General features: G+C 41.8%; 1 protein-coding gene across 1 annotated transcript in view; it reads right to left on the bottom strand.

Annotated features, from left to right (window-relative positions):
- The window catches only part of LOC132820352 (tripeptidyl-peptidase 2-like), a 123,123-nt gene that overhangs the window by 98,864 nt on the left and 10,951 nt on the right, over positions 1-13,308 (bottom strand). Inside the window, exons 3-6 of the mRNA XM_060832395.1 lie at positions 10,900-10,995; positions 10,256-10,360; positions 3,097-3,221; positions 637-800 (exon numbers count right to left, since the gene is read on the bottom strand). Of these exons, the coding sequence (XP_060688378.1) occupies positions 637-800; positions 3,097-3,221; positions 10,256-10,360; positions 10,900-10,995 (490 nt within the window). The remainder of the gene's footprint in view (positions 1-636; positions 801-3,096; positions 3,222-10,255; positions 10,361-10,899; positions 10,996-13,308) is intronic.

The raw sequence follows: 13,308 nt of genomic DNA, 5'->3' as shown, positions 1-13,308 counted from the left end.
GTTGCAGCTGTACAAGACATTGGTTAGGCCACTGTTGGAATATTGCGTGCAGTTCTGGTCTCCTTCCTATCGGAAAGATGTTGTGAAACTTGAAAGGGTTCAGAAAAGATTTACAAAGATGTTGCCAGGGTTGGAGGATCTGAGCTACAGGGAGAGGCTGAACAGGCTGGGGCTGTTTTCCCTGGAGCGTCAGAGGCTGAGGGGTGACCTTATAGAGGTTTACAAAATGATGAGGGGTATGGATAGGGTAAATAGGCAAAGTCTTTTCCCTGGGGTCGGGGAGTTCAGAACTAGAGGGCATAGGTTTAGGGTGAAAGGGGAAAGATATAAAAGAGACCTATGGGGCAACTTTTTCACGCAGAGGGTGGTACGTGTGTGGAAAGAACTGCCAGAGGATGTGGTGGAGGGTGGTACAACTGCAACATTTAAGAGGCATTTGGATGGGTATATGAATAGGAAGGGTTTGGAGGGATATGGGCCGGGGGCTGGCAGGTGGGACTAGATTGGTTGGGATATCTAGTCGGCATGGACGGGTTGGACCGTGCTGTACATCTCTATGACTCTATATTTGTAACTTATCTTGCTCTTCTTCTGAAAATTAGACAATAAGCATTTTCCGCCCAGCCCAACACTTACCTGCATTAGTGACGATGCAGAGAGTGTTCCCATCATCATAGACATTGATGGAGTAATTCAGCATTTCAGATTTTCCTATCTGTGCATACTCATGTCCTTCTCTATAGTTCCTGAGCACACTGCAGCTGCTCAGATCTCCACATTCACTGGTGTCAACACAGGCTCTACAAAGACAGCAGGAAGAGTGGTGTGTAAATCTTAAAGGTCAAGCACATGATGCCCCATCTTATATTGTAACTGCAGTGTTTTTGTTGGTAACTATGCTATTGCCCTGGTGTTACTGGTGATCGCAGCTGGAATGCAGAGCCTGGAATCCGAATATACAGCACAAATGCAGACCCACTGTGCCTGTGCCAGCTCTTTGAAAGAAAAAAGTAAAGACTGATCTGTCGCTGGGAAAATGATATCAATTCTATTGGAAAGGATGTAATAGCAAAGCACTTAGAAATAAATAATAATATCAAGCAGAGTAATCAGGGCTTCATGATGGGAAAATCATGCCCGACCAATGTAATACAGTTCTTTAAGGAGGTAACAGAGATGAAGTCATACATTTGAATTTCGAAAAGGCATTCGATAAGGGATTCTTCAATAAGATTAATGCCTGCGGTATTTTGGGTAGTATATTAGCATGGATAGAGGATTGGTAAAGTAATAAAAGACAGTTGAATTAAGTAGGGCATTTTCAGGAGAGCAACCTGTAACTAATGGAGTGCCACAGGGATCAGCGCTAACACCACAATTATTTGCAAAACATATCAATGACTGGACTGACAGGAGCAAATGCACTTTCGCCAAATCTGCAGGTGACACAAAAATAGAAAGCAGGGAAAATGGTGATAATGACACGAAAGGTCTACAGGTGGATACAGACAGTTTGAACGAGTGGATAAAAACTTGGAAGACGGAATTCAATGTGGGAAAATGTAAGGTTAACTCTTTGGCAGGATGCAGAGGAGTTGAATAATGTATAAATGGAGAAAGATTCCAAAAAATTATTGGGCAAAGGAAGTTGGAAGCCCTCGTGCATAACCTACAAAAAGCTGGCATCCAAATCAGCTTGTATTCATTAGAGTTAAGAATGAGAGCTGATTTTTTTTTTAAACATACACGATTCTAAGGTGAATTGATCAGGTAAATACAGAAATGTTGCCTTGGATCAGAAGGCATCTCAGAGTAAAAGATTAGGACAGAGATGTGGAAGAAGGTTTGTTTTTCAGAGGTTGTGAATCTGTGGAATTCTTTAGCACAGAGGGCTGTTAAGTTAAATTCACCTTTTCACATCCTCATTTCTACATTAAATGATACATTTTATATCTGTCCCTCTCCTTTGCACCATCAGCAATCCCTTTGTCTTTGTGTCTGATAACCCTCAATCTATTCTTCCTATCTTTAGCATAAAATTCACCATTTTAACAACAACTTTCAGTTCTGAAGTCAGATTAGACTTGAAACATTAATCGAGTTTCTCTCTCCACTGATGCTGTCAGACCTAAGACCATAAGTAATAGGAACAGGAGTAAGCCATTCGGCCCCTCAAGCCTGCCCGGCCATTTAATAAGATCATGACTGATTCAATATTCCTTATGTCCACTTTTCTGCATTTTACCTGTAATCCAAATCAAGAATCTCTCAATCTCAGCCAAGATAGATAGTCAGTTAAATATGAAGACCATCAAGGGTTATAGAAAAAAGCCAAAGTGGAGTTGGGGATGATCACATTGAATAGTACTGCAGACTCAATCAGCTGAGTGACCTGTTTCTGTTCATGTATCTTATGCTCTACTTGTGTTCCAAATTTTATATCGTTCATCATTCCCATTATGATGTTTAATTCCATTACCTAACAAGAATCTACAATCTCTGCCTTAAAAGTATTCAATGACCTCCCCTCCAACGCTTTCTGAGGTAGAGTGTTCCAAAGTCACAGAGAAAAACACTCCCTTCATGTAAATCCTAAAAGGATAACTCAGAACCACATGTAAAAATATCTAAGGATACAAATGATTCAGTATGGCAGGTGGGACTAGTTTAGTTCGGGATTATGGTTGACATGGACTTGTTGGACTGAAGGATCTGTTTCCGTACTGTATGACTCTATGGAACAGAGGAAGGATTTAATAAGCAGGCACAAAATTTCACTCAGTTCCTTCTCCTCTTCAGAACTGCAGCAAGATTATTGCAATGATACTTCCAAAAACATTTCTGCACTTGGTTGCAATCATTGTCAGATGCACGTTGCAAATGGCTGTCATTGTGTATTTTACAGGTAAAGAAAAAATTCATCCTTTCACGTCACTGCTTGATAAAGTACCTGATCAAACATTTTTCATTATGATGCAGATTCAATTTTTTTTTTAAATGAGAATTGATCTTAGGTGTTTGAAAATCTATCAGAAATTATCTCATGTAAAATTTGTTGTCCATTATACAAGGCTAAAAGATTGACACTAAATTTACCTCCAAGTCTCTCCATCATGCCAAACCAAGCAATCATAGACAGGCCCAAGGTCAGAATATTTCTTCTCCAATAGATCCAACTGATCAACTTGGCACTGAAGATCTTCCAAGACCAATTTCTCTTCCTGTGGGAAAGTTCGATTGAAAGAAAACAATGTTAACACAAAGGAGTGAAGAAAGATTCTCTCCCCCCACCCCCCTGATCAGGAATTTCAGTGAGAGTGAAGATTGGAAAAGCTGGTATTGTTCTCCATGAATGAAAGGTGGTTAGGATGAGACAGTAATAAGATGCTCAGAATTATGAAACACTTTGGAACAATAAGTGAGGTGGGCCTGTCTAGTCAGAGGTAGATGGGTCAGTACCTGGAAGACGCAAATTTAGATTAGATTAGATTAGATTAGACTTACAGTGTGGAAACAGGCCCTTCGGCCCAACAAGTCCACACCGACCCGCCAAAGCGCAACCCACCCATACCCCTACATTTACCCCTTACCTAACACTACGGGCAATTTAGCTTGGCCAATTCACCTGACCCGCACATCTTTGGACTGTGGGAGGAAACCGGAGCACCCAGAGGAAACCCACGCAGACACGGGGAGAATGTGCAAACTCCACACAGTCAGTCGCCTGAGTCGGGAATTGAACCCTGGTCTACAGGCGCTGTGAGGCAGCAGTGCTAACCACTGTGCCACCGTGCTGCCCATAAATTTAAGATTCAAATAGTTGGCAAAGGAACCAGAAGGAAAATGGGGATATTTTATTTGATTACAAGTTGATTTGACTTGGATTGTTTTGCCTGAAACCTGGAGATATATTCAATTCCAACTTAACAAAAAACTGTATAAACAGTGAAAAAAAACCTTCAGAACAAACTGGACAGCTGCTGCCAAGCCAGGACACTGGCACTCTGGGCTGAACAGCTTATTTCATGCTGTTAGATTCTATAGTCTGTTCCAATTACATCCACTGCCACAGAATACACAAGGCAAGAGTATATTCTTCATTTATTAATTATAATCTTGCTGTCTATTCTGGTGCTATAGTGAGCACAAGTCTGGTTTCCTTGGGTCTTCTATTTGGAATTTGCATGCAGTCAGCTAGCAATGCCAAATTTCATTTTGCAGAAGCTTTAGTGCCTGGTTAGGGGAATCTAAAGTGAACATTTCCTGTCACCAACCCTGAAGTATTCCAAGCTGGAGCAGATCACAGAAGCAACATCCAGTTACAAAGTTTTTGTCATTGTGTTAGAGGATAAACTGTATTGACAAAGTGAAACGTCACACAGGCCTAATCCTTTACCAGATCAAAGAATAATTAGCACTTTAAACGGTAAAGGTGAACTGGTGTAAAATCTGTAATAGAAAAGTCACCATTGTCCCAGACAACCCACAGGGCTACACTCTCATTAGAGTCATAAAGACCAATAGGACAAAGACATGCCCATCAGCCTGAACTGGTCCTTGCCAACCAAAATGTCCATCCACGCTAATCCCATCTCCCTGCATTTGGCCCATATCCTTCTAATCCTTTCCTAACCATGTCCAAATGCCTTTTATACGTTGTTAATGTACTCACCTCAACCATTTCTCTTGGCAGCTCACTCCATATGCAGATCACCCTGTGTAAAAACGTTGCCCTCAGGTTCCCTTTTATTCTTTTCCCTCTAACCTGAAACTGATACCCTCCAGTCCTTGATTTCCCAACCCTGGGGAAAAAAGGACTGAGTGAATTCACCGTATCTATGCCTCCATTACCTCATATACCTTTGTAGAGGACACCTCTGTCCCCTTGCTCTAAAGAAAATAGTCCTAGATTATCCAACCTCTCCCTCTAACTCAAACCATTGTGTCCTGGCAACATCCTTGTAAAGTTCTTCTCCACCTTTTCCTGTTTAATAACACCCTTCCTATAACAAGCTGACCAAAACTGAACATTCCAAGTGCAGCCACACCAAAGTCCTGTATAACTGCAATATAGCTTCCCAACTTCTATACTCAATGCTCTGACTGATGAAGGCCAATGTGTCAAAAGCCTTCTTCACTGCCCTATCTACCTGGGACTCCACTTTCAGAGAACTGTGTACCTGAACTCCAAGGTCCCTCTGTTCCACTATGCTCCTTAAGATCTGACCATTCACCATGAAACTCCTACCTTGATTTGACTTTCCAAGATGCAAGACCTCACTCTTATCTAAATTAAACTCTATTTACCATTTCTCAGCCCACTTCCCCAGCTTATTAAGGTTAGACCATAAGACATAGGAGTGGAAGTAAGGCCATTCGGCCCATCGAGTCCACTCCGCCATTCAATCATGGCTGATGGGCATTTCAACTCCACTTACCAGCATTCTCCCCGTAGCCCTTAATTCCTTGAGACAACAATTTCTGATAACCTTCCTCACTGTCCACGATACCACCTATTTTTGTGTCATCTGCAAACTTACTAATCATGCCTTGTACATTCTCATCTAAATCAATGATACAGATAACAAACAGCAATGGGCCCAGCACCGACCCCTCAGTCACTCCACTAGACACAGGCCTCCAGTCCAACAATCATCCTTCCACTATTACCCTCTGCTTCCAATTGTGTATCCAATTTGCTAGCTCCCCTGGATTCCATGCGATCTAACCTTGCAGAGCAGCCTATCAGGTGGAGACTTATGAAAGTCTTTACTGAAATCCATATAGACTACATCTACTGCCCTGCCCTCACCAACCTTCCAGGTCACTTCATCAAAGAAACTCTAACAAATTTGCGAGGCATGATCTCCCATTCACAAAGCCATGCTGAATACTCCTGATCAAACCCTGTCTTTCCTAATGCATGTATATCTTATCGCTCAGAATCTTTTCAAGTAATTTACCTACCACAGAAGTTAAGCTTACTGGTCTATAGCTCCCAGGTTTTTCTTTGCAGCTCTTCTTGAATAAAGGGCACAACATTCGCTATCCCTGAGCGAATGAGCTTCACCTGAAATATCACCATCCCTCAGGCAAGAGGTGAGGCGGAGCTGACGAAACCTTCGTGGTGACCTCAGCCAGGGGGGGAATTGAACCCATGCAGTTGTTGTCACTCTGCATCACAAATCAGTCATCCAGCCAACAGAGCTAGCTATCCCACCACCCCGCAACCCACAAGCATGTCGATGACATAAAGAAATGAGGAATTGCACGTGACTTAGATTGAAGGGAGTTAAGATGCTGTTTCGATATATTTGCCCTCATGAAAAGGAAGCTCAGACATCGGAAAAGAAGTCACAGAGTCAGAATGTTACAGTTGAAGAGTGTGGTGCTGGAAAAGCACAGCTGTACAGGCAGCTTCCGAGGAGAAAGAAAGCCAATGTTTCAGGCATAAGCTCTTTATCAGGAATGTTGAGATCAGTGGTTGGAGGGGGGGGGAAATTAGTACACCTGATCAGGCCGTGGGGATTATCTGCTTTTATGCGTTTCTTGCATCCCCTTCCTAGCTACCTACCTTGCATCATCTTCCACTCCCACCCCTCTAGTTACCTCTCAGTCCTCTTCCTCCTGCACAGTCCTAATGAAGGGCTTATGCCTGAAACATTGACTCTCCTGCTCCTCGGATGCTACCTGACCTGCTGTGCTTTTCCAATGACACACTTTTCGACTCTGATTCTCCAGAATCTGCAGTCCTCATTGTCTCTGAGTGAGTCAGAATATTGTCAGGTCTGGAGACATGGCCACATAACCTTAGCTGACAATCCAGTTTAAAAAAGGCGTTCACGTAAAAATACAAAAAAAAAGTAAAAACAAAATAGTCTCAATAACCTGTAAAAGCAGAACCTTAGGGTGGGTTGGATTCAACCTCAAAACATTTTGGAAATTATATAAAACCTTTTCTCAATATTTTAACCCATTGACCCAAGTTGTTAATTGTGTATTGAATCAAGTGCCACATTCAGCTCTGCTTAATGACGAAATGACTTTTGAAGCGCAATTTAATTCTATCTTTATATCTGTAAATCAGTCCTGAGCACACGCGATTCTGGGATGGTTTAGATATTAAGTTGATGGCGCAATAGAAATACACCAGTTCCAGAGATAAATGCTCATCCTACACAAGGCTCTACAAGCAGCTTGTATCAGCACCTGTACAAGAGATGGAGCCAACAGTTTGAGTAAAACTAAAACCAAATCTCATTGCTATATCAAATCCAAGCACTGCCAGTTCATAGACTGGCATTTGTAACAAAACATATGTTTGCGCATGCGTGCCAATTGCAAAGTAAGCCAAATGCGATGCCTGCTTTAGTTTCTGAACTGTGGGTGAAACTCCTCTGCATACATGAACAGAGATTCTGAGCTCGTCATGCAAAAGAGAACAACTGTTTAAATGTTGCTAATTTCACCAGGTGACAGGTCTGATATCACTCTTGAAAATGGTATCGATTAAATGTGTAAGGAGTCAATGCAGGGAGCAACATGTTGAAAGAAACAGCATTTGTCTTTGAAATGTTTGGCACATTAAACACTCTTGATGATTCTGCTATGCAACATGTCTGCAATTTGTGCATATAAATAGCACTGACTGACTCCAAGCAGTGTTCGCTCCTCAATACACTGCAATAATGCCAGCGTACATTTTATATGGGGGCAGGCAGAATCCTCACAAAAGCCAGATGAAAATAGGAAATAAAAGGTGTTTAATTACCCCCAGCTGAACTATCATTCCCAGCAATATCTCCCCACTGCTTCATGACTCAACCCAAAAAGGGTATTGGGAAAGTAAAGACATTTTCTTTCTCTACACCTGTTTACGGTGTGAAATATTTAACAACGCAACCAAACCGGAAAAAACTCACTCCACGTCTGGGACCAGACAACCCTACAGAACAGAAGGACAACTTTCAGTGTCACACCTCTTTGAAAGGGCTATCTGATCAGTAGATGGGAACACAGGAATCAGGAGCAGGACTAGACAATTCAACACTTGGAGCCTATTCTGCCATTTAACATGATCATAGCTGATCTTACCCTGGTCTCAAGTTCACTCTCCTGCCTGCTCCCCATAGCCTTTCATCTTATTTTTCATCAGAAAGATATCTATTCCATACTTAAGGGCGGCATGGTGGCACAGTGGTTAGCACTGCTGCCTCACAGCGCCAGGGACCTGGGTTCAATTCCCGCCTCAGGCGACTGACTGTGTGGACTTTGCATGTTCTCCCCGTGTCTGCGTGGGTTTCCTCCGGGTGCTCCGGTTTCCTCCCACAGTCCAAAGATGTGCGGGTCAGGTGAATTGGCCATGCTAAATTGCCTGTAGTGTTAGGTAAGGGGTACATGTAGGAGTATGGGTGGGTTGCGCGTCGGTGTGGACTTGTTGGGCCGAAGGGCCTGTTTCCACACTAAGTAATCTAATCTAATCACTTCAACCTGTTGGTTGTTTCTGCCTCCACTGCACTGTGGAGCAGTTAGCTCCACAGATTCACATCCCTCTGAGAAATAGTTTCTCGTCATCTCAGTTTTCAAAATACCTCCACTCACTCTGTATCTATGATCTCTCGTTTAAGACTGTATAACAATGAAGAACATCTGTTCAATGCCCACCTTATCAATCCCCTTTAGTATTTTGTATGCATCAATCAGATACCCTCCCCCTACCCCACCATTTGTCTTAATGCCAGTGAGTACAAGCCCATGCTATTCAACTGCTCCTTGTTCGAATCCCTTTCAGCCCTGGATTCAACCTGGTGAATCTCCTTTGGACTGCCTCCAGTGCCACCACATCCTTGCTCAAAAAACCAGACCAAGAGAGATATGGACACATCTCCCTCCTGCCACTTCCTTTAATATTCTAGGGTGCAGGCTGTCAGGGACATATCCATCTTTAATCCCATCAGTTTACACAATACCATCTCCCTCATTATAATAATTTCACTTAGATCCCCTATAGTAACTGCAGTTTGTAGGATGAAATTATTATCTTCCACTGTGAAAACACAAAATATTGGTTGAATGCCTCTGCCATTTCTGAGTTTCCCATTATTCCCTTGCCATCTTTGCCCTCTCTACGGCTAACATTTATATTCACTAATCTTTTCCTTTTTACAAACTTACAGAAGCTTTTGACTAGTTTCCTTTCGTAGCTCATCTTAACTTTTGATTTTGTTTTAATAACCCTTTACTGACATTTAAAGCTCTCCCAATCCTCCAGAGTGCTACTAATTTTTACAGTACAATATGCCCCAGATTTGGCCTTTATGTTATCCCTGACTTCCTCAATCAACTATGGATGATTTTTCACCTTTTTACAATTCCTCTTCCTCTCTGAAATATACTTTGATTGAGGGGTATTTAGTATCTCCCTCAGCATTTGCCTCTGTTCTTCAACTGTCCTACCCTTTAATATTTTTGCCCAGTCTGCTAGGGCAAATTCCTTCCTCAGGCCTGCATCATTACCTTTGCATTCTGCTGCCCTTTCCATAGCTCGATACAGATTCTCCCCTTCAATGATTTATCCAACTCTCTTTTAAAAATTATTACTGAATATTCTTCTAACACGCTATTCTTCTAAAGCAGGTCAAGAGCATTTCTGCAGCATGTAACTAACCCCCAGTCACCCAAAGTCTATTCACTGTCTACACTGTAAGAGCTAGGAGTGTAATGGAAATTTGCCACTTGACTGGATGGGTGCAACTCCAACAACATTCAAGACACTCAACACCATCCAGGCCGAAGCATCCTCCTTGATTGGCACTCCTCCCACCTTCTTCAAATTCACTCTCTTCATCACTGACAGCAGCAGTGTGTACCATCCAGAAGATACACTGCTCACTATCACCTTCTACAGTGACTTAGGGATGGGCAATAAATGCTGGCCCAGTTGGTGATACCAAGAAACCCTACAGTCAGAAAATTCCAGGTAGCCCCAAACTTGTTGCATTGAAAAAACTGTTACTTCCTTCAGGTTCTTTTGTCAGTTAATTTAATAAGATTCCACGACTTATTTTACTTCCTAACTGTCTCCAACACAAGAACAAACTGGGAGTTAATGTTGAATGAGCTTGATCATACATCTTCTTGTTTTGATATAACATAAAACGAGCCTGCACCAGTGAGGTGTACACCTTTTCCCTCTATAGGCTCAATGGGCTGAATGACCTAATTGTGCTGCTTATGACCACACAGTAACTGGTACCTGAGATAGGTTTGTGTTGTTCTTGTTGAAGTCATTCAGTCGTCGGTGAGCTTCTGCCACAGCAACTCGATGTAAAGGGTCCCACTGCTTCTCTCGGCGCTCTTGCTGTTTATAAACACAATACAACGTAGAACAGATTGAGAAAAATAAAGGTCTGAGGAAAATGATGAAATAGGGTAATCAAAGCATAATCGATAAATGTTCTTCGTCTATGCTGTAAACCTCTAAAGTGGTAGATGCAGGTAGAGTTACAACATTTAAAAGACACTTGGACAGATACGTGAATAGGAAAGCTTTAGAGGGATACTGGCCAAATCCAGGAAAGTGGGACTAGTTTAGTTTGGAAAACATGATCGGTATAGACAAATTGGACTGAAGGATCTGTTCCCATGCAGTATGCCTCTATCTAAAACACAACGTTTATTCACCATAGGAAGGGGTACATCCCAAAGAGTCCTTTATCAAGATTTATGAACTGTCAATACTTAATAGGATGCTTATAATATATAATACTGCAATGATCAAATACATAAAGATAGAAAGTATGAAACAGCCACCTTAATGAAGTAGTCTGATGGGTTTCTAATTGAAAACACACACACACACACACACACAACAAGTTTGGTCTTCTTCATTTTTCTTACCTGAATTCTCTCTTTAAGGGCTGTGGGATACAGTTCAAAGGCATTTTTAATACCAACATGGTACCTCAAAGAAGGGTTGACCCAATCTGATGGTATCTATGTCAAAAAATGAAAAGTACACAGGTTAGGTAACATGCAGTTTCTGGCCTCAGTCGACGATACAATGACAAAGTGCTACAACATTTTCTTACTTTATTCTACCAAACAGAAGGATAAGACCCTTTTCTCTCTACTAACATGCTTTTTAATTATTCATTCAGATGTGAACTACACTGCCTGTTCCAGTATTTATTGCCCATCCGTAGCTGTCCTTGAGAGCATGGGGATGAGCTGCATTCTTGAACGTTTGCAGACCATGTGCTGTATGTGGAACCACAATGCCATTTGAGGGACTTACAGAATTTTGACCCAGCAATTTTGAAGGAATGGGCAATATATTTCCATGCTAGGCTTGGTGGGTCGTTTGCAGATGATGGCATTGTCATGTATGTACTGCCTTTGTCCTCCAGATTGTAGTGGTCATAGGTTTGGAAGGTGTTACCTAAGGAGCCTTGGTAAATTTCTGCAGTGCATTTCATATATATTGCTTCGGATCATCGGTGGTGGGGAGAGTGGATGTGGTGCAAATCAAATGGAATGTTTTGTCCCGGATGGTGTCAAGCTTCTTGAGCATTGATGGAGCTGCACTCATTCAGGCAAGTGGGGAGTACTCCATCACACTTTGGATTTGTGCCTTGTAAAAGCTGCACAGGTTTTGGGTGATCAGGAGACGAGTTATTTGCTGCAATATTCCTAGCCTCTGACCTGCTCACCGATTAGTCCGATGCAGTTTCTGATCAAGGTGTTGACAGTGGGGAATTCAGTGATAGCGATGCCATTAAATAACAAGGGGGAATGGTTAGGTTGTCTCTTTCTTGTAGCAACAATATTCATATAGTTAGTCTAGTTCAGTCTGTGGTCAGCAGTAGCATCCATGATGATCACTCTGAAGGATTTTGTGAAGATAGTACCACTGAACATTAAGGGACAATTGTGAGGAAACAGTCTCTGCCTGAACACTTGAGTAGCACAAATATTACTGGATACTTGTCAACCAAAGCCTGGATATTGTCCAGGACTTGCAGCATTTGGACACGGACTGCTTCAGCATTCCAAGGAGTTGCAAAAGTTGCTGAACATTTTGCATCAGCAACAAATACTTCCACTTTGACCTTCAAAAGGTAGTTGGTCACGGATGAAGCATGAGAACAGGAGTCAGTCAGTCAGGCCATCAAACCCCCTCTGTATTTCTGTATGATCATGGTTGATCAAGCAGTTACCTTCCTGAGGTAAGGAGACCAGAACTGCACACAGTACTCTAGATGCAGTCAAATTAATCTCCTTTGCAAATTAACTGAGACTCCACTCTAGTAACATTCCCAATAACATGCTGCATCTGCATTTTAGCCTTCAGTGGCTTTTCGAAAAGGAGACTTTGTACATCTCAACATTCTATCTCTTACCATTTAAGAAATACTCTGCCCATCTGTTCTCTCTACCAAAGTAAATGACCTCATAGTTATCCACGTCATATTCTTGACAATTCTTATCCATTCAGTAAGTAATCCAAATTCTTCTTGAGGTGCCTTGTACCTTACTCACAACACAGATTCCATTTGGCTTTGTACCATCCATAAATTCTGAAATATCTCATCCTGTCCCCAGCTTCTAATTATTGATATATATTGTGAACAGCTGAGACCCTCAAGTACTCCTCTAGTCACAGTCTAACAGGAGGGTGATTTGTACATTCCAATGCTGTTTTCCCTGTTAGTCAATCAATCCATGCCATTACAGTATCACCCATTCCATGCACTTTCATTTTTCTAACGAGCCTCCTAACGGAGACTTTATCAAAAGCTTTCAGAAAATCTACATCCGTCAGCTCTCCTTTTTCAGTTTTGTTAGTTATACCTTCAAAAAATTCCAACAAGTTTATCAAACATGATTTTCCATTCACAAGTTCATAATGACGATGTCCAATCAGATAATTATTATCTATGTGCATTTATTTCGTCCTTAATAATAGTTTTCAGCATTTTCCCTCCTACTAATGTAAGGCAAACAGGACTGTAGTTCCTTGTTTTCTCCCTTGCTCTCTTCTTAAATACAGGGGTAACATTTACTATCTTCCAATCAGCAAGAACCATTTCCAGAATCTACAGAATTTTGGGAGGTAATCACTAATGCATCACTACAGGCACAGCCTCCTTCAACAATCTGGGATGTAGAATATCAGGCCTGGGCATTTATCAAGTTTCAGCCCCATTGATTTCTCCAGTACAATCTTGTCACTATGTTCCTTCAATCCTCATTGTTGCGAGTTATTTAGATCTCTAAATCTGGGAGAGTGCTTGTATCTTCCTCATT

This window comes from Hemiscyllium ocellatum, chromosome 11 (assembly GCF_020745735.1).
Source record: "Hemiscyllium ocellatum isolate sHemOce1 chromosome 11, sHemOce1.pat.X.cur, whole genome shotgun sequence".
NCBI lineage: Eukaryota > Metazoa > Chordata > Chondrichthyes > Orectolobiformes > Hemiscylliidae > Hemiscyllium > Hemiscyllium ocellatum.
This window is presented reverse-complemented; position numbering and strand designations above follow the sequence as displayed.